The 24,079-nt window shown below is 40.1% G+C and overlaps 3 protein-coding genes across 3 annotated transcripts in view; all 3 read left to right on the top strand.

Annotated features, from left to right (window-relative positions):
- Positions 1 to 7,281, top strand: part of matn4 (matrilin 4) — a 21,175-nt gene extending 13,894 nt beyond the window's left edge. Inside the window, exons 15-21 of the mRNA XM_076267917.1 lie at positions 139 to 261; positions 1,962 to 2,084; positions 3,072 to 3,194; positions 3,859 to 4,269; positions 4,455 to 4,607; positions 5,103 to 5,205; positions 5,946 to 7,281. Of these exons, the coding sequence (XP_076124032.1) occupies positions 139 to 261; positions 1,962 to 2,084; positions 3,072 to 3,194; positions 3,859 to 4,269; positions 4,455 to 4,607; positions 5,103 to 5,205; positions 5,946 to 6,006 (1,097 nt within the window). The 3' untranslated portion in view covers positions 6,007 to 7,281. The remainder of the gene's footprint in view (positions 1 to 138; positions 262 to 1,961; positions 2,085 to 3,071; positions 3,195 to 3,858; positions 4,270 to 4,454; positions 4,608 to 5,102; positions 5,206 to 5,945) is intronic.
- Positions 7,282 to 14,135: 6,854 nt separating this feature from the next.
- On the top strand, positions 14,136 to 15,053 carry LOC143104545 (odorant receptor 131-2-like). The gene has a single exon (XM_076268644.1). The coding sequence runs from the start codon at positions 14,280 to 14,282 to the stop codon at positions 15,051 to 15,053; it is 774 nt and encodes a 257-aa protein (XP_076124759.1). The 5' UTR covers positions 14,136 to 14,279.
- A 4,227-nt stretch (positions 15,054 to 19,280) lies between these two features.
- LOC143104546 (odorant receptor 131-2-like) lies at positions 19,281 to 20,231 on the top strand. Its single transcript, XM_076268645.1, has one exon. It carries the CDS (start codon positions 19,281 to 19,283, stop codon positions 20,229 to 20,231), a length of 951 nt encoding a protein of 316 aa, XP_076124760.1.
- The last annotated feature ends 3,848 nt before the right edge of the window (positions 20,232 to 24,079 follow it).

A 24,079-nucleotide genomic window follows, 5' to 3' on the forward strand; every position in this document is an offset into this window, starting at 1 on the left:
CGATGTGGAGTTGCCACATTGGTCTGATAGATGCCTTGGATTATAATTTGATTCCACGATAGCTTCACAGGACTGGTCTTTTATTGTTTGTTTTTATCCACAACACTGCACACTTTAGACATTTGCATTGTGTTCCAGTGATTGACCTTTGTGCTGAGGGCAAACATGATTGTGAGCAGATCTGCAACCCCACGCCTGGTGAATTCACATGTGCCTGCAACAAAGGGTACAACCTGAATAAGGACGAGAAGACCTGCACAAGTTAGTGACAATCACAAGAAACAAGTTCCTGCTTTTACAGTTTTTCTCAGTCACTTTGGTGCTTTTCTCACATCACTATTAACAGTTGCACAGCATTTCTCAAAACAAGCACAGTGCATTTCTCAAAACAATTAGTGCCAACTGCAAAACCTAACCTGCAAAAGCATGTTACTTTCTCAAAATGGAGAGTCCATTCACCAAAAGCAAGTATTCATGTCAATGAAACTGCCAGTGTCATCAAAATGAGAAGTCTTGACACCATCGTTTATGAACAAGATAGTCAAATGGCTTTGTCATGTTTTTCATAGTTTTCCAATGCAAAAAAAGGTCTGAACATGCTCAAGACAGCACTATACAGTACTTGTACACAGGGTTCCCACGGGTCCTGGAAAGTTTGTGAATCTGAAAAAAAAATTCAAGGCCCTTGAAATTTTTTGAAAACAGACATAAATAAATGGAGGTCCTTGAAAGTCCTTGAATTTCTTTTTTAGGAAAAAAATTCCATACAATTCCGTCCGCTTATTAACATGTTTCCATTATTTCGCCACCACTTCTGTCGATATCCTATGCGTATGTCTGATTTACGTTGGTTAGAACTACACGGCCTGCGTGATTTCTGCGTGTTTTCCACGTGTAGTGTTTGTTGCCCAAATATTTTAAATTTAACATATTGATGAATAAACCAACAGGTTCATGGTAACAAGTTGAACTTTTTAGGAAAAGTTTATTTCAGCTCAGTTTTATGCAAAATACAAACATGAAAAATAAAATAGGCCTACCATTTGTCATATGACCAAAAATAAAAGAAAACTGTGACAAGGTATCCTTGGTCTGTTGAGGTAACATGATTTAACCATGCCCGTGCTTTAAATTTATCGACACATTAGGTCCATAATTTGAGGATATTGGGCCTGGAAAGTCCTTGAAAGGTCCTTGAATTTGATCTTAACCATGGTGTGGGAACCCTGTGTACAGCCATAAAGTTACACATTGCTGTAGTTAGAGGAGTAAGTGAGTACAAGACACTGAATATGTACGTTTCACATTTTTACTGTATATGCTCTTTGCAATTTTACAACATTGTAACAGAATTTGATAACTAGTTCAACAATTTTTTATGTAATGACTCAAGCAATGAAATGAAGACTATTAGTTTTATTTGGAACAACTATTCAGCATCCATAAGTATAGTTCATTTTGACTGACATGACATAAGCAAATGATAATGTTATAAAACAGCAGAAAATTGTATGAAAGCAACTGATACATGTCCAAAAGCATTTGCAATTTGTTCAGAGGAAGGAGAAATTGCTACTATGATGTGCACAAATGACTAAATGTTGTGGAGGTTGAACTAATAGTTATGAGAATTTTCATTCTGATCTGAGAAAAGCACCAAATTGACTGAGAAAAACTAACTTCAGAAGCTAAAACACTCCATGTGTCCATTACATATCTAGAACACATGCTTAGCCTCATTAGCATGCTAACTCTCCTAACAGATAATGTACAATAACAGAGCACTGGCTGGCTAATTTGACATATTCAAAGCCACCTGACAAGGTTATGTTAAAAAAAGAACACACAGCGTACACGTATCAGACCTTGGTGACCTTGATGTGTACTCCAGATCGAAGGCTATGTTTCTGATTATGCTGTGTCACTGATCAGTAACTTCTCAGCTGTGTTTCTCTCCCCAGTGATCAACTACTGCTCATTTGGAAATCACAGTTGTCAACATGAGTGTGTCAGTGTGCTCAATGGTTATTTCTGCCGCTGCAATGAAGGATACACTCTGCAGGAGGATGGCAAGACCTGCATCCGTAAGTATAAGCTTCTGGTTAAAACCCAGACAAAGGCTGACAGGCCGAAACGTTGGGATAAAAATAAAAGGAAAAAGAGAGAGTGTGCGGTGACCAAGTTGTTCTTAGAACCCACATATTTGTCATTGGTGTATCATTTGTCATTGGCCTGCAAAAAGTCTATTGTTACTAGCCAGCCAGTTTTTTGTCTTATTTTTGGCTGTTGTAATATGTAATTATTATTTTATAACTTACTGTGTAAACAAATAAGTCTCAAACAGGTGCAACTAGCAAAGATAAATAAGATAATTGTGTATGGAGGTCAATTTTGCTGTGAGACAAGTATCACATATTGTAGAGACCTAATGGACCATTTTCTACTGTAGGTGTGTTTCAAGTAGAGGAGGAAAAAAAGCAGAGGACAATGGAAGTGTTTTGTTTTAAAGCCTATTCTGTGTGTTCCAAACCAGAAGTGTTTCCAAAAAAAAAAATCTTGCTCAGTCCAGAATAACAGTCAACACCGCCCTTGGTGATTGAATATGCTGGGAATGTTAAAAATCAACAAAACTTTGGTGGACTCATCTGAGGTCTTCTGGTGTGATGGTCTTTCCAGACCATCTCACTGGACAACTTTGCTGCCAAGAATAACAAGTGAAGCGTTGTTCATTTATCACTACATCAATGGAGAATTTCTGGTTGCTTTTAAGAACCTGGTGACATTCTGTTCCAACTAGAGTTAGAGTTACACTTTTTTTCTACATGTTTAGGCATTTGCTATGCAACAATCTCTTAACACTTGTCTTAAGAATGGTTTAATTGAGAGGTGTATGGCCACGTTGCTCTATGACATTTTGCTCCTTAGGCAACACAGGTGTAAGTGTAAAGCATTAATTACATTTAAGTGTATCCTGATATGTATCCTGATTTTACAGTGGACTGAGTAGGCTCTTATACAGTATAACCATCTACACCTCTCTCAACATGTGCACCGTCTGTTTTGTCCATCAGCTGATAACCTGTGTAACACAGTGGAGCATGGCTGTGAGTTCCAGTGCGTCAGCACACCAGGGTCCTACTTCTGCATCTGCCCTGAGGGCCAGCTTCTGCAAGACGATGGCAAGACCTGTGGAAGTATGCCTCCTTATACCATACTGTACACCTACAGAAGTCTGTAGGAAACACTTGTAATCAGTGAAATATTTGCAGTGCATTTAGTCCTATTTATGAATAGTCAGAATATGCAGTTTCCTTATAATGTAAGTTTAGATACAGTGAGGAATGTACAGGCATAATGTACATAACACTGGGCTGCAGGAAGTGATGGCAAACATATAGAAAAATTCCAGCTACAAGAAAATATACTGCTCAAAAAAATTAAGGGAACACTTCAATCATACACTGGATCAGTACTCTGACACTGTTTGGTTCTGAGCACAAGTAAAACTTTTGAGGTGAGTGTTTTATTTAGCAAGAACTGTCAGACATTCTCTGAATGTAGTTTGAGAATGGAGATAAGGGTTTAAAAAAATGTGTTTTAACAATTGTGGAAAACTGTAAGTGTTCCCTTAATTATTTGAGCAGTTTAGATTAATATACAAACATGAACCATTAGCAATCCAGGAAGACTTGCATATATTATGTTCTTATATTGATAAATGGTTATTGTAGGTTTTGAAATCAGTTGAAGTCCCTGTAGGATCATGAACACCATTTTTTGTATTATGATAATTTGGTGAAAAACAGGCCCACAAACATTGTGTCAGATTAACCGAGTTCAGTATGATGTTGCATTCAGCCTGCAGGTCGGCCATCATTGACTTGGTGCTCCTGATCGATGGGTCTAAGAGCGTACGGCCGCAGAACTTCGAACTGATGAAGAAGTTTGTCAACCAGGTGGTGGACTCTCTGGATGTGTCGGTGCGTGGCACACGGATCGGCCTGGTGCAGTATTCCAGCCGCGTGCGCACAGAGTTCCCCCTCAACATGTACCAGACGGCCGACGAGATCAAGACTGCAGTCATGAATGTCCAGTACATGGAGAAGGGCACCATGACGGGCCTGGCTCTCAAGCACATGGTGGAGAACAGCTTCTCGGAGGCAGAGGGAGCTCGTGATGCCAGCAGGATCCCTCGCGTCGGACTGGTCTTCACTGACGGACGCTCTCAGGATGACATCACAGAGTGGGCTAAGAAAGCCAAGGACGCAGGTAGGCAGTCAGTAAAGGCCCATCTGTGATTATTTCACTGTCTTTTGTAATTCAATGTATTTAATGAAAGCTGTTAAGACTACAGTTTGGAAAGGGTTTTTTTTCATAGTCTTTTTGTGTATTTCATTAAATCACATTAGTATTTTATTTCTAACATACATATGTATATGCTTGTTGTTCCTTAGGTATTACCATGTATGCTGTGGGGGTTGGGAAAGCTGTGGAGGATGAGCTCCGAGAGATCGCCTCAGACCCAGTAGACAAGCACTTCTTCTACAGTGCTGACTTCACTGCCATCAATCAGATCGCAGAGAATCTTAAACTCAATGTCTGTGCAGGTAAAGCAATCAATTTCTAATCCAAATTTTACTATAGGGTATACAGAAGTACAATATTTACTTAAATACCTAATTATGTTTAAGTAATTCAAGAAAAACATTCAAGCAAGAGTTAGCTCCATATATATATATATATATATATATATACTGTATATAGGTTAGCTGTCATGTAGTTTGTGTAGCACACATTTATTGCCCTTTAGCACCACCTAGTGTAGGCGTTATCAAGGTAGAGAAAATGCATAGACATAATAGAGAAAATGTAAGGAGGAAAACAGAAAGTAAATGTAAAAAAGAATGCAATTTTTGGCATTTATTTGTAATGATTGAAAAAAAGGTATTGAAAGAAACACATATGACACTTATACAATAGATAAACACTATTTGCTACTGAAACAATGCATACACGGTAAACCACTATCACAAATGAATTTGTGTGAGGCAAAATATCAACCTGTTTATATAATTATGTCTGACCTTACCGGCCTTTTGCAGAGGAGAGCCAAGGAGAGATTGAAGTGAAGGACCCATGTGCTTGTGAAAGCCTTGTTGAGTTCCAGCAGGCCACCATGGCAGCCCTGGACCAGCTGAACCAGAAACATATCCTTTACCAAATCCATGAGTTCACAAACGTATTACACATTCGTATCTCACTGCCAGTCACGTACATCCACAGCACTGTCATCTCTCCACCACACATACAGAAACAACTAATTTACTTGCTTGTGTTCAAAGTACTCATGGAACTACACATAACTTTGAACTGACTTATACTGACAAAAAGGGACATCATTAATTTCATTTTGGGGAGCCAAAAAAAAGTGTTTTGGCGGAATGCTCTGTCTAGACGATTATTTTTTGAGGGGAGCTCTTTGGAGCCGACTTTTGTCGAGCTCTCGTGTCTACTAGTCCACTCTGGGGAAATAGGGTGGTTGTGTTGCTCAGTCTCTTCACAGGAAGCCTGAACGAGAGGCTCAATGAGTCTTTGTGAAGTCACGCGTGACACACCTAATCTTTCAGTGCCCTTCATTCATCAAAGCGGAGAAGGCCTCCTTGTCCAAGTATCTAGAGTCCAGAAACAGATGTGTGCGAGGAGGGTCTCTGGGAGGACAATTTTGCACTATTTGGCTCTGCCCTGACTGGGTCTGGCTTTGTTTGTTTTTCTTGTAATTGACAGCGTGAGTGAGCACAATGCCAGCCTTGTCTCAGAAGCTACTTCTCTCTGTCCTAACGGAGTCCTTCTGGGGCAAATAAGTTTTGATGCTTAACAGATCCTGAATTGGCTTTCACAATATACACAATGTATCCTTGAGTGGCATAGTTCCTTAACCAGACCGCACTTTCTACGATGACTGCCCGATTGGAAGACCTGGAGAACCAGCTTCTGACCAGGAAATAAGAAGGCCTTGTCCACCCCCAGACAATCAGGAAAATAGAAAGAAGGAGCTGGAGTTCCGTCACAGACATACCCACTGCACTAAGGAGTCAAACTGTATGACAGACGAAATCAGGTTGATCCCAACGTTAGTTCTGACTCCTGTGTTTAGCAGCAAGCTTTTTTGTTTTTCTGTGATATCACTGTCGCTTTCTTCTTTGTATGTTCCTTGCAGACGTTCAGGAAGTGGGGTTGGGAGTGATTGCCTATGAAGGGCACTTCACAGCGAGGAGTGAAAAAGGTTGTTATGGAGTAGTCTCCCTCAACCATATCCTAAGTACCAGTGCATGTTCCCATGCAGACTTACTAAAACAAAAAGACTGGAAGCTCATTTAAAGCAACAGTATCCATGACCTTTGAACATTATTATCTCTTTTAATCCCCCAGAACATTTACACCCATATTTCATGGCACCCTATTTATACTTGATCAAAGTTACAGTTTATAGTTTTAAAAAAGGTTTTATTTATGTGAAATTGTTCATCGGTGTGAGTCATTTTGTGTGGAGACTAAGACGAGTTTGCATTGTACCGCTCCATGATGTTTCCTCAGCCATTCAAATGTGCTGGAGAACATTCCATAGCCTGATCATCACATCAGTACTGTATCAATCTGTATACCAATATTTTTATTGTTTCTTCAAAAAAAACAATCAATTTAGGGCCTTAAAGAAATTAGAACACTAATGCTTCCAGGGACCAACAGAAGTACACACATACACATACAAAACCTAAAGCGTGTGATGTAAAATCAGACAGAATAATATAGAGTATAGGAAATATATGCTGTTGTTCCCTGTATAGACATAAAAATGTATAAGTCATTTTACTCACATGAGCTCTTGGAAATGGAGGCATTACTAAAAAGAGAGAGAGAGAGAGAGAGAGAGAGAACTAAACCACCTAAATCATGAGGATTGCTAGAACAGAATGTGAAATAGTGTGTGAGTGAGTGTCGAATATTAGGAGAGGAAAATGAAGAGCACCAGAATGAGCAGCATGCCCAGGTGTCTGTGCAGACCACTCTTTTTTATTAAATAAGGAACACTTTGCCAAAGGAGAAAACTGGCCTGCCTATATTTTTTGAGGCATTGCCATCGTTACGAAGAAGCATTATGTTCTTCTTCTTCTCCTTGTATGAAATGGTCATAGTGTGAAGCAAAAAAAATATCCCTGTTTTTGGTTACTTGTACTTTTGTATATTTTAATATCCATTTTTGTAAGTATGAGGATTCTCTATATTCTTACAACGGATGAAATAAAAATGAAACTTTTAATTATAAGGCCTATGTTTTATTGTGCACAGTAAGCCTTCTTGAATTGTACATCACAGTCAGTTTGAAGTATACCTTACATTAATTTCATATTCAAAAACTGACATTGACATTTGCCAAATCAATGTCACAATATTTGCTTATTTTGCCAAATCAATGTCACAATATTTGCTTATTTCATCATCGTTTTTTTTTCTACAACAGTCACCTGTGGCTTACAAGAACGTTTGTCAATTTCATAACACTTGGATGTGTTTGTTCGGTTGCCTTGCCCTGGGGAGATCTCCAAAGAGACAGTGTTTGTGTAGCAACGGGTTCATTTTGGTGTTCCGCTTGTTTTCCACTTAATGAACTTCACTGTGTCTCTCCTCAGAGGTCTTAATAAATCCCTTAGATGCGGAATGCGCTTTTTAAGAAACAACAGTCCTGAGCTGACCTTTGCCAGGATCCCTTAATGAATGCTAAGGGGATGAATTCACACTTTCCTTCAGTGTATTTGTGCTCTCGCCTGGCAGGGCTCAGAGGAGACTAAAATGTCAACGAGTCCCCTTAGCCTGCTTATTGGCCCCACTAATGACCCCAGGTGCCATAATAGATTGCTCTAGTCTCAGATTAACCAGGAAAGTTAAACCAAACTAGAAAATGTAATTTTGAGGAAATTACCAGTGCATGAAAATATAAACATACTGTATATTAACATAAAATGCCAAACAAACGTTTATTTAGAAACAGTTGGCAGGAGTCATAGTTGATAACAACTGACAGTTGAAATGGCTGAACAGTTAAATAGTTGAGTAGTTTAAATAGTTACATTATTTAATAGTGAATTATTGTAGTGAGGACATTTATTTTGAAACAGTTGTGGGCAGAGGAAATAGTAGTCTTAAGAGAGCCAGATTGTATGCTTAAAGCCTGAGACAGAGTATATAGTTTAAAAGTTGAATGTAGATAGTGTAATGGATGTTGATAGACAGAAAGTCGAATGGATGTTGATAGGCAGATTGTTTAATGGATGTTGATGGATAGTTTAATGGGTGGATGAGTGAATGGTTTGAAGAGGATGAATGGATAGAAAGTTGGATGGAATGTGCCTTATATCCTTGTAGAATGGAGAGACACAGCGAGTTGGCCTAGTTAAGCAGAAAGCAGTTGATACAGGTGCAATCAGTTTAACTGGCCCTTTGATGGGTCCTAGTTGAGCAGCTGGAAGTTGATACAGGTACAAATCAAGTTAATTAGTCCATTGTGATGTCATAGTGCTCACTGATTCTTGAGATAAGGGACAAAACATGTCCCCCATCAAAATGTTGCAATTTCCTTTAAAAAACAATAAATTATTTCATTTAAAAAGGCTTTAAAAGTTGGATATGAAAGAATTGTGTATGTTTAGACTTAGTTTTGGCTATATTTATATTATTTCATAGTAATTAAAAAAAAAAGGCACTGTACTATGAAAGCCCATGCAAATGAACTCGTCCTCCGCAGAGGTTACAGTATCAAACTGCAAAAATAAAGTGTTTTAAAATGCCCAAAATGCACAAATATGATTATGAGGTTAATTGGATGGCTTAATAAAATATCACAAAATACTTAACGTGAACATTGCATTATTTTATACATTAACAACAGCCTTTCAAAATCTGTCCTCAATTCATGTCAACTCCGTCAGATATTTTTCAAATTCAAAATAAATCAGGCATATTTTGGTCAGCTTTAACCCTGAGGACCCCCTTTGACTTCTTTCTGTTGATGGATGCAGCAGTCCAACACATGGTCTCATAAGTGTTTTTAAAAAAATAAATATTCAGTGTTGAAAGTTGAAATCCCTGTGGTCACAGCTTTTATGTGTCAACACTGTCTTCAAAGTAGAGCTGAATTCAATCAAGAAGTTTGAAAGAAAAGTTGGTATTTTGGTTTAGTTTAGTGGCAGCTGGCAACTGAGGAAAATCAAAATGGCTACCATCTACTACACATGATTAAGTTAAAAAAACATGTTGTTTTTTATTAACTCCGTCAGATGTCAACTCTGTCAGATTTTTTGTCTGACGGTGTTGACATGTAAGCTGACGGAGTGGAAAAGTGCTCCCAAATACTCATTAAGTAATGTATAACAACTACATAACATGATAATATGATCTAAGTATGCATGTTGATTGACTTAAAACATCTTAATATACCCAAATGCCAAATAACTTATAATAATAGCTCATAAAAAGTATTGTTTTTATCTGTAATCTAGGCAGACAGGAGCAAAAACAAAGAAACAGTACCAGAGAAAAGGGAGAGAAAGAATTAACAGTGACCCAGAAAGCAGAAGGGACAGTTAGACAGTAAACAGCAGTTAGAAAAGGAGAGACAGAGATGGAAGGACAGGGTCCAAAACAAAAAAGTAAAACAAGTAGGAGAATTAGGACCCAGAGCAAAAAGGCACCGCAATAAGTATTGGAGGAAAGCAAAGAAAAGGTCCAGAGCTATGCAGAATAGATGGCTAAATGAAATAGACACCCCACCAGAATGTCCTCTGGACCAGGCTGTTGAGGAGCCTACTTCAACCCAGCGTGCCCTTGCAGCTGAGAGAGAGAGGAGAAAAACCAGGAAAAGACACGCAAGGAGATAAAAGCATTGAAAGAAAAGGTTAAGAAATTAACAAAAGAGCAACACTGACTAAGAAAGCAGGAATGGCAGAAAAAGAAGGCTCAAATAGAAAAGTCAAATGTCAAACTAAAAGATAAAATGATTGTAGATTCTCCATGAACAGAAACAGAGGATGATAACGGGAAGCCAACATCGGAACCCCAACATTAGGAGATATCTTCTTTTCCACAAGAGCTGAGAAGGAATTATACAACTCATGTGGCACAGAAACGAGCCGTTGAAAAATCAGGTCACAGACAACTGGCATTACACTGCAAAAACTGCTTATCTAATAAAATCTAACCAAGATTATTAATCTTATGTCAATATAAAAAACTAGTTTGTATTGTTTCAGTATAAAGAGACTTACCAGCGCTTTCTCATGAAATCATTTGACTTAATTTAAGAAAAGTTTGACTTATTTTAAGACATCTCATCATGAAAACAAGCAGATTTGCCAGTGCATTGAGCAAATGTGTCCTAAAAACAAGCCAATTTGTCTGCCAGTGCGTTAAGTAAATTTGTCTTGATAAGACTCCTTAAAATAAGTCAAAGTCTTCTTAAATTAAGTCAAAATGACCTTTCAAGAGGTAAGTCTTTTCATACTAGAAACAATTCCAAATAGATTTTTTGATGTTATTATAAGATTAGATTTAATTTTTTGCAGTGTATCAGGCAAGGTTCTAAAGAAGTATCGGCTTCTCCATAGGCTTCGCCAGTTTGGTGTTAGCTACAGACAACTATCATGCTCTTGCAGTGCTATTGAATTGCCAATGCTTTCCCCTCAGCTACTCTTTGTATACAGTAAGAGACTGCTCAGAGGAGCAGCAGACTGATGCAAGGGCCAGGAAGAGCCGTCCATGTTGATAGAGGAGATGGAAGACGAGTTGGGAAAAGCAGGGGATTCGGTCGATGAAATGTAAGATTTGGTGGATGAAATGGAAGAGGAGCCATTGAAAGATCCTGGGGGTGCTACTGTTGATATAATTATCAACAGTATTGAGACAGGGGATTGGCTGGCAGTGGTGTATGATGATCACTGGTGGTTAGGAAAGTCCATTGATGTAGATATAGAACACCAAGATGTGAAAGTTGAGTTTTTGCATCGTCGTGGTCCTACTGCCAATTTTCACCCTAAATATGGGAGGAGGGTAGCCTAGACATACCCTAGCAGCAGCAAATGTAATTTGCAGCCAGGGTAGTCTAGCAACTCTCTGTTGGCTTGTGAGCTGGAAAAATCAAACTTTGGCCAATCATATTGTGTGTAGAGTCGGTGGGCGGGCTTAACATAATGATGACAGAGTTGCGACGGTTCCACGTGAATTCCCTGCTACTTGAAAACAAAAAAGATGGATGCTGTTGCTGGAAAACAGCGGTCTTTGAATCACGACTGGAGTTAAGCTTTTTTTTTTAAGTTGGCAAAAGTTTGATCAACTAGCCAACTAGCTCCACTGGTGGGAAAGCGCAAGATGTAGGCAGTGTTGGGAAGGATACTTTCAAAAAGTATTCTGTTACAGAATACAGAATACATGCCCAAAAATGTATTTTGTAACGTATTCAATCTGAGTAACGTATTCTGAATGCTTGGATTACTTCTGCATTAATTTGAAATGCAGCCATCAAATCCTGCTTACTAAACAGGCCTATTCTGGTGTGTTCTTCTGTTCCAAATGGCGAAACCCTGCTGAAAAAAACAGCTAGAAACCAGCTCATGCTGGTAGCTGGTTTTAGCTGGTCTTTGCTGGTTTTGTTCCAGCTCTTGCTGGTCTTTGCTGATGGAGCTGGTTGGGCCACCAGCTGGATATGCTGGTGTGACCATCTGAGGAAGCTGGTCATGCTGGTGTGACCAGCCTGTCTTGTGGGATACAGCAGCTGGTGCAAGATGGTCATGCTGGTGACTAGCCCGTCAAGCTGGTCATGCTGGTTTGCTAGAATGACCAACATAAGCTGGCATGGCCAGTTAAACCAGCACTATAGACCAGCAACACCAGCTAAAATGACCAGCTTGAGGTGGTACGACAAGCAAAACCAGCTGAATTACCATCATAAGCTGGGAAAACCAGCTGAAGGTATGTTTTCGCAAGAGTTTTGCTGGTCTAGTAGGTCAACCATCATAGGGTGGTCAAACAAGCTGGTCAACCAGCAAACCCCCTTTAGCTGGTCAGGCTGTTTTTTTCAGCAGGGAAGTGTTAGGCCCATATAGGAGAATGTAAAGTCAACAAAGCTACCAGATACAACTATAAAATAGCAAGGTGACCAGTAAAACTACAGCAGGCAACTAGGCTAGGAGGAGGGATGTCTGTTTCTGTCCAGTGAAAGATTTTGAAACTGACAGGGACAGCTTGTTCCCTGTTCAACACCTCTTGTCCAATGTATACAGTCATTCCACACAGACTGATATATTTCAAGTGTTTATTTCTTTTAATTTTGATGATTATAACTGACGATGATTATAACTTTACTAATGAAACTAATGAAAATCCCAAATTCAGTATCTCAGAAAATTAGAATATTGTGAAAAGGTTCAATATTGAAGACACCTGGTGCCACACTCTAATCAGCTAATTAACTCAAAAACCTACAAAGGCCTTTAAATGGTCTCTCAGTCTAGTTCTGTAGGCAACACAATCATGGGGAAGACTGATGACTTGACAGTTGTCCAAAAGACGACCATTGACACCTTGCACAAGGAGGGCAAGACAAAAAAAAGGTAATTGTTAAAGATGCTGGCTGTTCACAGAGCTCTGTGTCCAAGCATATTAATAGAGGCCAAGGGAAGGAAAAGATGTGGTATAAAAAAGTGTACAAGCAATATGGATAACCGCACCCTGGAGAGCATTGTGAAACAAAACCCATTCAAAAATGTGAAGGAGATTCACAAAGAGTGGACTGCAGCTGGAGTCAGTGCTTCAAGTACCACCACTCTCAGACGTATGCAAGACATGGGTTTCAGCTGTCGCATTCCTTGTGTCTTGAACAAGAGACAGCGTCAGAAGCGTCTCGTCTGGGATAAAGACAAAATGGACTGGACTGCTGCTGAGTGGTCTCTGATGAAAATTAATTTTGCATTTCCTTTTGGAAATCAAGGTCCCAGAGTCTGGAGGAAGAGAGGAGAGGCACAGAATCCATGTTGCTTGAAGTCCAGTGTAAAGTTTCCACAGTCAGTGATGGTTTGGGGTGCCATGTCATCTGCTGGTGTTGACCCACTTCTTAGGTCCAGGGTCAACGCAGCCGTCTACCAGGAAGTTTTAGAGCACTTCATGCTACCTGCTGCTGACTAACTTGATGGAGATGCAGATTTCATTTTCCAACAGGACTTGGCACCTGCACACAGTGCCAAAGCTACCAGTACCTGGTTTAAGGACCATGGTATCTCTGTTCTTAATTGGCCAGCAAACTCGCCTGACCTTAACCCCATAGAAAATCTATGGGGTATTGTGAAGAGGAAGATGCGATACCAAAAATGCAGAAGAGCTGAAGGCCACTATCAGAGCAACCTGGGCTCTCAACACCTGGGAAGTGCCACAGACTGATCGACTCCATGCCATGCCGCATTGCAGTAATTCAGGCAAAAGGAGCCCTAACTAAGTATTGAGTGCTGTACATGCTCATACTTTTCATATTCATACTTTTCAGTTGACCAACATTTCTGTCACTCAGCAACCGTAGGATGACATCAGAAAAATTTGCACTGGTCTCTTATTTTTTTCCAGAGCTGTATGTTGTATGACAAATATACCCTTTCACATTGCTGTTACAATTCAGAGCACACAGACCGACACACACACACACTCACACAGGCACACAAGTGTCACGTGAGTTTGTCTCTGTGTGGGATAGGCTGGTGTATGCATATGGGAATATTAACTCCGCTCTTTGGATCAAATTATATTATATAAGGCCCTGCAGTTATCCATATCTGACTAGAGAAGTTAAGAAATGATCTGATTTTGTACTTCATAGATTTTCACTGACACCATTTAACACCATGACTGTATATGACTCGGAACACAATGGAGCAATAGTATAGCAATTTGAGAGTATTGTTTACATGCATAGTCACTGAATTATTTTTACATTCACTTGTGTTTATGTGATGATTACATTTGATATTGATGTGTGCTGAACAGGGCCATATATGAAAGAAATGAACTTCTCAAGCAATGTAACCACCATCAGACTCAGGGACACTTTTGCAACAGCAGTGACCAAAAATGTGGTAGTGGTGGCACTGTGCATCACCATCAACTACATCAACGGGACGCTCGTCCACACCTTCCTCAAGAACCGGATTTTCACAGAGAACCCGCGCTACATCCTCTACATCCACATGGTGTTCAACGACATCATCCAGCTGACCATCGCCGTCCTCCTGCACGTAATAAGCTACATCCTTTTCACCATCAACGTCTCCTTCTGCTGCTTCCTGCTGATGATCGCCATCTTTACCACGCTCAACACGCCTCTGAACCTTGCCAGCATGGCCGTCGAGCGCTACATCGCCATCTGCGACCCGCTGCGCCACGCGCAGATCTGCACGACGCAGCGCACCTACGCCCTCATCGGCCTCATCTGGCTCATGGGCGCCATCCCCATCCTGCCGGACCTCTTCATCCTCCTGGCCACGGAACCTCTGGCCTTCTTCCACTCTAGAATCTTCTGCAGCCGGGACTCTGTGTTCCGCCACCCGTACCTGGTGGAGAAGAAGAACATCTCCCACATGGTGTACCTGTCGCTGGTCTGGCTCACGCTGGTCTTCACCTACTTCAAGATCATGTTTGCGGCGAAGTCGGCCAAATCCGACGCCAAAAAGGCTCGGAACACTATTCTCCTCCACGGTGCACAGCTCTTAATGTGCATGTTCACGTATATCGGTCCTCTGCTTGACAGCTTGCTTATGTATATTTTCCCCATGTTTTTGCTTGAGATGCGTTTCACAAGCTATGTCATTGTTCATATTTTACCAAGGTTATTGAGTCCAATAATCTATGGACTGAGAGATCAGGCATTTTGCAAGTACTTAAAAAAATACTACCTGTGCTCTAAGTGTAATATGGTACAACCCTCTGAAAATATGAGCTCTTTAAAGAAAATCTCCAAATAAGGCCCCTATTTTAGAAGTTTATGAAAAATGTGTGATAATTGTGAAGCAGTGTAAAACTGTAATTTTCAAATGTGTATTTGAATGGCCATTGTGAAAGTCAGTGCAAAGACATATGTGTGATATGAGACAATACAATCTTGAAAGAACAACTCTACACGATGCTGAAAGCGATAGATTCACTGAGTTAAATGATAAGTAAGTATAAGTATAAGTATATATACTCTTTTGATCCCATGAGGGAAATTTGGTCTCTGCATTTATCCCAATCCGTGAATTAGTGAAACACACTCAGCACACAGTGAGGTGAAGCACACACTAATCCAACAATAACAGCGGTGCTCGGGGAGCAGTGAGGGTTAGGTGCCTTGCTCAAGGGCACTTCAGCCGTGCCTACTGGTTGGGGTTCGAACCGGCAACTCTCCGGTTACAAGTCCGAAGCGCGAACCAGTAGGCCATGGCTGCCTTACATATGCCTTGAAAAAGGATTATTATATACACACACATACATAGCTCTTTGAGAGGTATTAGCTGTGTATGTTTGCTATAGCATGGCCATAGCCTAGTATGTAAAACTGTTTGCAGATCATATCTGTAATTATTTTCCTTTTTGTTTATGTAAAGTTTGTTTATCATTTATTGTACTTCAATGTTCTCTGTTATTCTGACTGTATGTGCAGTTGATGTTATTCTGCTTGAGACTAGTTCATCAAATGTTAAGGTGATACACTTTGGAGTGAGGGATTTGGTCCATGATATACTCTACAATTCACAATTATTTAATTTGATGTATGGCAAAATCTATACAAAATGTCTCCACTTTTGCAAAACATTTTGCCAATCTTTCAATATTGTCATGTGGAGTTTTTAGTGTTATGCATCCTTCTAAATAATCGGCAACAATGCAAAGGACAGGAATATTTGGATCATTTACATAATAATAATAACAAAAATGAAGTTGAATTGTTGGGTGACTTTTCACTGACTGGGTCACTCATATGTACATTTCATTGCCCAAAATAGGCAAAATAAACATTACTTTAAAAAAGGTTAGAGACACGGCCAGAGTCTTCATACAAGGCCATGTATTCAAAGCCATGGGTTACACGGTAACACTGAGGTTATGCATGCAGCGGAGCTGACCTCTGGAGGTCCTTCAGAATCTTACATCTTATGGAGAAATGTCAACATGGCACAAAATGAGTCTGTCAACACTAAGCATCTCTGCAGAAAAGGCAAACACTTGCAAATTATCTATGTGTGTAGAGGTGGCTGTGGAGTTTCTGCTGCTGTGGTCATAAGAACAGTGAACTCCAGACTAAAAACTAAATCCAAAAACTACTGGTATGCATAATAACTCATAAAACTGACAAATAAAACAAGAAAACATGAAATATTGGATAGAGCTAATAAGCAGCAGTGTGGAGTTTTGGCCTGAAATAAATGTGTTAACAATGTAAAAGGCATGCATGCAAAAAAAAAACTTACTGACACAAAAGCCAAGACTACCTAAAGCGCATGAAACACTTTCACAAGCACCATAAAGAGTGCAGTGGAGCACTGTTAAGCTTGCTAACATGATAACTCTTGTCTCTTTGTATACAGTGTGTATTTGGCAATATCATGCAAAAGCTTCTCATCCTTGCTGAAAATTCAGCCTGACCAGCTTAAGGTGGTTTGCTGGTTGACCAGCATGTTAACCAGCTTGTTTCACCACTCTATGATGGTTGACCAGCTAGACCAGCAAAAGTTGTGGAAACATACTTTCAGCTGGTTTACCCAGCTTGCGATGGCAATTCAGCTGGTTTTGCTTGTTGTACCACCTCAAGCTGTTCATTTTAGCTAGTGTTGCTGGTCTTACTTTGCTGGTTCAACTGGCCATGCCATCCGTCATTCTAGCAAACTAACATGACCATCTTACTACAACAATATCAAGCTTGGCAGACTGGTCACCAGCATGACCATCTTACACCAGCTGTATTCCACATGACAGACTTGTCACACCAGCATGACCAGCTTCCTCAAATGGTCACGCCAGCATGTCCACCTGGTGGCCCAACCAGCTAAACCCGCAAAGACCAGCAAGAGCTGGAAAAAAAACAGCAAAGACCAGCTAAAACCAGCTTAAACCAGCTACCAGTATAAACTGGTTTCTAGCTGTTTTCAGCAGGGATATTTTCCTTGACTGTTCTGACCCAGCAGCACAGAACTAGAATCTATACCTTGCATATCCTTGATGGCTAGTAGGACCAGCACATATTTATCTGGCCTTCATCAGCACACACCATCAAAATGATTTTGAAAATTATACACAAGAATGAGTTGCCTATAAAGACATACATTAGTGTTGCTTTAAGAGCACGACTCTGAGAGGCCCTAAGTAGCTAACCTGTGTAGATAGCCTCACATATGGTTCTCTTGATAGCCACTGACCTGTGCTCGGAATCTTTCCAACCCACTGGATTATTATTATGATATTTAATAATATAAATCTAGGCTATACATAATAAGTAATTTTATTGTGAAGAAGTGGCTGAAGACCTGTAATTCTCATGGACAGTAAAATATTTTTCTTCTTTGAATGAGTGCCTTGGTTTTATGTGCTGATAGGCCTTTTGGTATTATTCTTTTTGTGCAAGTCTGCTACTCTGGATCGATCCCAAGAGCCCCAGACCATCACACTTCCTCCCCTGTGTTTGACAGCTGGTGTCACACACAAAAGAACCATCCTTTCTCATCTCAAAGGTGCACAAAAAAACGAGCATTTCAATTATTGATCCATCCATCGCCATTCACCTTCTTCTAGTCATCCTTTCTCATTAAAAAAGGCGTTCAAAATCGAGCATTTCACATATTGATTGATTGGTGCATCACACCTTCTTCTAGTCTTCAGTAGTCCACTGTTGCTGCCTCAAGGCCAGGCAAGATTTGATCAACACATAACATTAACCTACTGTATATAGTTGAAGTGTTGGATGAAAACCCACACATACAGTACACACACAGAGACAGACACACACGCACACAGAGGACCAAATAGTATTTGGTGTATCAACTTCAGTACAACAGAATACGAACTTTGAAGCTGCCTTCTGTTTCACTCCAGATCACTCATTACATTATTTTACATTTGTAATGTTGTATAGACATACGGTTAAATGCAGTGATCATTGAGACCTGGATATTGTCTGAAGAACCAACAACAAAGCACCATAGTATGTCTTACAGGGCCCAGGTACAACAATGCATTGATTACGTGTGTATTTCTTTACTCTTGGGATACCATGCGATCTAATCCTGTGTAGCTGTTTGCCAACACAATTCAGCAGGTTGGCAAAATATTTATAAAGAGACACCAGCTTCTCCTTCAGTCTGCTGTGGGCCGGCTGACCTGAGGTGAGTCTCTGCTGGGCTTGAATGTAATACAGTAATACACACATACAGTATACATTGGTAACATCTATGTATTTCAACCATACACACTGTATCACTGATGCTTTTTGTTATACATGTCAGTTAATGTTCTATCAGATGACCCCTACTATTCATGTTGATATTATACTATGCCAGTTATTTTAAGACATACAATGCATGAATAAGCAGTGTTAGGGAGAAATTAAATTTAACCTTGTGCTTTTGCTTTGACACTTGTGTTTCTGTGAGATCTTAAACATTTTGAATTGATTCTTCTGTGAGAGCTTAACCTAGTTCATAATATTCTTATTTGATACTTCTGTTTCTGTAACTTGTGTGCCGATGACAAATCATGTGCTGTGTGACAATAGAAAAGTTATTAACCTAGTTATAAATATCCTTAGTTCCTAAACCTAATGTTCCAACTTACTGGACTGAGTGTGTGTGTGTGTGCAAAGAGGTGTAATGATACAATGATACAATGTGTAGTATAAATGTCTATGTGAGAAACAACTGCACAGCATGCTGCTGTGGTTGTTTATCTTTTTTAATTCTGCTGTGGTCATTTATTCATTTTGAATATGCCAATGATGGGATAAAATACAGATTTAAAGTTCCATTTTGGATTGCTTAATAATGTAAAGTACGATACTAGACATTATTTAAAAACGTGGCTATTTGATCAAAGTGTGTACAACCCTAATTCTAGAGTATGTGGCTTTTTGTACAATAAAATGTTTCCACTGTAACTGACAAACTAGGTCTAGTCTGGGACTTATCCAAGTGTTTCCTCTGTTTTCTCTGATAGTGATAATAATGAACTCCTCGATGCCACAGTTTCTTGTGAGAGACACCTTCACCACAGCCTTTGTGAAAAACTTAATTATGGTGCTCCTGCTGGTCACCCTGAACTACGTCAATGGCTGCCTGGTCGCCACCTTCTTACGGAACCAGGTCTTCTACGAGGACCCTCGCTACATCCTGTTCATCCACATGGTCATCAACGACGGCGTGCAGCTCACGGTCACCATCACACTGTTCGTACTGAGTTACATCTTCTACACCATCAACGTCTCCTTCTGCTGCTTCTTCATCCTGGTGGCTGTCTTCACCACCCGCAACACGCCGGTCAACCTAGCCGGCATGGCCATCGAGCGCTACATCGCCATCTGCGACCCGCTGCGCCACGCGCAGATCTGCACCGCCCGCCGCACCTACGCCCTCATCGGCCTCATCTGGCTGGTGTCCGTGGTGCCGGACATCACGGATCTCTTCGTCACGCTGGCCATCGAGCCCATCAGCTTCTTCCACACGGCCGTCTTCTGCATCCGGCCCAACGTGTTCAAGGACCCCGTGCTGCTGTACAAGCGGCAGGCCTTCGACGCGCTCTACTTCTCCCTCGTCTTCTTCACACTCGTCTACACCTACGTGCGCATCCTGTTTGCGGCGCGGGCCATGTCCACGGACAGCCACTCGGCGCAGCGGGCGCGCAACACCATCCTCCTGCACGGCGCCCAGCTGTTGATGTGCATGCTCTCCTACATCTCGCCCAGCGTGGACGTGCTCATGACCCGGGTGTTCCCCACCAGGATCCTGGAGATCCGCTACGCCAACTACCTGATCGTCTACTTCTTCCCACGCTTCCTGAGCCCCATCATATACGGGGTCAGAGACAAGAAGTTCCGGAAGTATCTGAAAAGGTACTTTTTGTGCAAGCAGTGCAGCGCGGAAGTCCATCATGAGGGAGAAGAAGACAAAGTGGCTTAGAAGTTTTTCTCATCTTTTTATATTTTCTATGAGTTTTTGAGGTTGAGGTTGTAAAGTCATACATTTGATGTTGGTGTGTATCTGTGTCTGTGCCATCATCAAAAGATCCTGTTATGTGCTTTGTACATGAAACCCATACTTAATACATGATCAGAAGACATATTTTTGACAAATGTTCAATGTTACGAGAAATGTAAATAAAGTTATAGATGTACTTATGATATAAAACTTTGTATTCCTACAACACTGTAATATATTAGAAATGTCTTCTATTGTCATCATATTGTATAGCTAGATTTTTTTATTATCTAAATATATGCACTTTTTGTAGATGTAATATATAGAAAGATGTCACATTTAATAATGCGTATGTATAAACAATTGGACATACAGGTGCTGCAGCTAGTGTCCATTTGAAATTACTTTACCATTACTTGTATATTCTGTATTACAAGATCTTTGTACTGAACATGAACTCAACATGTTAGTTTTCGCTCCCATTTCCCAGAGTTGAAGTAAAATACTTGTTCTATGCCCATAAAAGGTTTATTGATTTACAAATTGTATTACTGAAAACACCATGCATTCAGTTCATGGGCAACAGTTCTAGTGGATATACCTGCAGTCAACATGCCATTTGCATGCTTCCTCAAGACATTGTGGCATTGTGTACAACTGCACATATTAAAATGTCCTTTTACTGTGACCAGTCCAACAGACATCTGTGCAATAATCATGCTCTTTCATCAGCATCTTTTCATATGTCATATGTCGGGTAATGAACAACCTTCAAATTCCTTCCTAAAGGTAACACAAAAACGCTTTTGCTCAGTAGCATGCCACACTGTAAGTCATAATATGCACAAGGCAATGTGTTGGACATATTGACCAGCCGAAGCCTATTATGCTCACGTCATGCAACAAGCAGATATGAATATGGTGTAATAATACAACTTTTAATCATTAGCATTATTTGTGTCTATGACATCAACACTACTTGGGGATGGTTTATTCTGAACTAAGATAATGCAGATGTTAATGTTTTTTTTTTAATGTTTCAGTCATGTAGATCCTATAAAGTTCAAAAGTCACCTTAATATTACCAAAGTAGGGAATACTTCAGTACTGTTTATGTGGACAGTGTCCCTTTAGCAAAACTTGAGCAAACTCGAAAGTATTGTATTGATCTAAAATATATGTTAAAAAATGCTGCTCTTAAAAAAAAAAAAAAAACCTACCTGTTTTTGGATGATGAGTGTAAACTATCGTTGGGGACCAAAATGATGTTAATTGGAGTAGTTCTGAGTAAGATCTGATTATGCATTTGCAAGGAAATAGCATAATAGGCTCGAGGCAAGCTATCCTCCACCATCTTGCTAGGACTCCACACAAGATGACGGTGACTGGAGGAATGATAAGGTAATACTCTGAAGGCGTTTTTCCAATGACAGCGAACCCATTCTTGAACTGGTTCCATTCAGAATTCTTTGTACCCTGGTGCTATCTAGTGAACCAGCCCACATTTCCACCAGTTTTGAATCGAGAGAACCAAGGGTGCGACATCTACAATGGGTGTTGCATTGTGGTGTCAAAATCGAAATTAAATAATACAAACTCAAACTCAAAAAGAAGTCCGCACAACGTGGATGTATACTGCAGATGATGGCTTTAATGCACTCCAGAGCATTGGTTCGTGAAGCAATCTACAAGCATCCTGTCTTTACACAGCTTATATACCCCTTTTTCAGTAACATCATTTGTTTCTGTTAACTCAGAATAGAACCGCTCCTAAGTCCTTCTTACCATTCTAGGTAATGCATATGGGCCTAGATCAGGGGTCTCAAACTCCCGGCCCGCGGACGTATGTCAAAATAATAATGTAATCCGGCCCTTGAGGGTATTTTTAATTGCGACAAACAACGACACTGATTAAAATAGACGATAGATCCAAGTACGGTGGAACATCTCATTTGTAGGCTACTCTCCTCCACTATTTGCTAGACATCCAGAGCTTGATTCAAACCCAAAAGCGCTGCACAAAGTTTTCAGGAAATACTTACACGCGAGAAACACGAAGACGTGCATTTGTAATGACGCGATGCAGGCCATAGTTTTGCACAAATTGAAGCAGAAATAGGCCTACACCAAATATTGAAAAACGTTCACGTGTGATGAAGTCTTAGGTAGGCTATGTTATTCACCTATTCTGATTCTGAAGGAGAATATCCTTTTGGAGATTATGATCGATCGTCTATTGACAGTGATAGTCACGGTGCGACTGTGAATGGAGGTGTGTCTTTGCATGTAACTTATACGACGGTGTCCACTAAGCATACCATGCTTATTTCGACCCTCTGCCCAACATAGCTCGGAGGTTGCAGTGGTAATCGTGATGATAGTGTCCGTAATGGACATGGTACAGACAGCAGGGCTAGTAGAAATAGGGCTCTGAAGAACTACAAAGTCACCCTCGATAGGAACTGATTTGACCAGGTTTATTGTTGGCTTTGTGGTTATAGGCCAGTAATAGTTTACTATTGTTGGTATAGGCCTACATCTTAGGTGTTTTCCTGTTAATTTGTTATGTGGGTAATATGACAAAAAAGAAAGTAAACCTGCTCAAATATGTTCATCCAGTATTTACTGAAAGGTGCATAATTTGAGGTGCTTGCCATCCAGTGGCAAATTAGATGGGTAAATGTACCCCCTTCATAAACTTGTGTTTATACTCAAAGATTTTTAAATTTACAGTAGGACTTTATCTCTGACCACTTTCAAGCCATGGCCTTTTGAAATTTTGATATAAAAATCCAATGGTGTTGCTTTCTTAACCCTGACGCCTATTGCCAGGTTTAAAAAAGTTATGAGAGGAAAATATTTTTATTTGGTGTGAAACACACACACACCTACCTGTTTTTATGCTTTTTGTTTGTTTTTATAATTTGTATTAATATTTATTTTATCATTATTTTATTTATAAGCTGCAAGGTTGCTAGCACAGGTGTCTAAACATAGATACAAATACTTGCACTTTCTGTTTGTAGTTTTGTGTTTGAAAATACAGTATTTGAAAAAAACATTGCATTTTAGGAAATAGCCGTTCTTTTTTGTATTATTCTTTAACACTGATGTGGCCCTCCAATCAGATGACATTGGCAGTGGCCCCCAGCTCATTTGAGTTTGAGACCCCTGGCCTAGATACTTGTATATTTCTGCAAGTGACCTCTGACCCTGCTTGAGCAAGTGCTTGAGGTTTACCAATTTCCCTAGGTCTCTATGCCTTTTATAGGTAAACGTCTAGCTACATGCCCTTGTATGTGAGCTCCCAGCCTGTATGTATACATTAGCTATATTCACCCCCTGCTGTTTCACCACATGGACCTCAGACAGTTTTCCCAATTTACAGAATATCTTTTCATACAACTACATAATAAGAAGAAGAATATATTTTCATAAAGCTACATAACTAAATAAAATCACCACAGCATGTAAAACAAAAGTTAATGCATAAACGGGAGAATGATATGAAAAATTGCCCAGTAAAAACAGCACAAATTAGCTGTTTAAAATGCTAGTCAACGTTTGCAGGCTCCGAACCAAAGCTCCGAACCAAAGTGCCATGTTCTGAACCGTGTTTTGTTTGGTGGAAATGCTCCGACCGGTTCAAATGTTGGTTCACGAGCGGGAACGGAGCCGGTTTTCTGTCTGTGGAAAAGGCCTATAACTATTCTTCCGGGCACCACCATCTTGAGAGATTCCTATAGCAATATGGTGGTGAATAGGAAGCGTACTGACCACACAAACAGTCCTTTATAAACCTTATTTACACACTTTACACAAAGGTAAAA

This window comes from Alosa pseudoharengus, unplaced genomic scaffold, assembly GCF_046254945.1.
Source record: "Alosa pseudoharengus isolate Yale_2024_CS ecotype anadromous, Long Island Sound unplaced genomic scaffold, YU_APseudo_1.1 YU_APseudo_1.1_scf_5, whole genome shotgun sequence".
Classification (NCBI taxonomy): Eukaryota; Metazoa; Chordata; class Actinopteri; order Clupeiformes; family Clupeidae; genus Alosa; species Alosa pseudoharengus.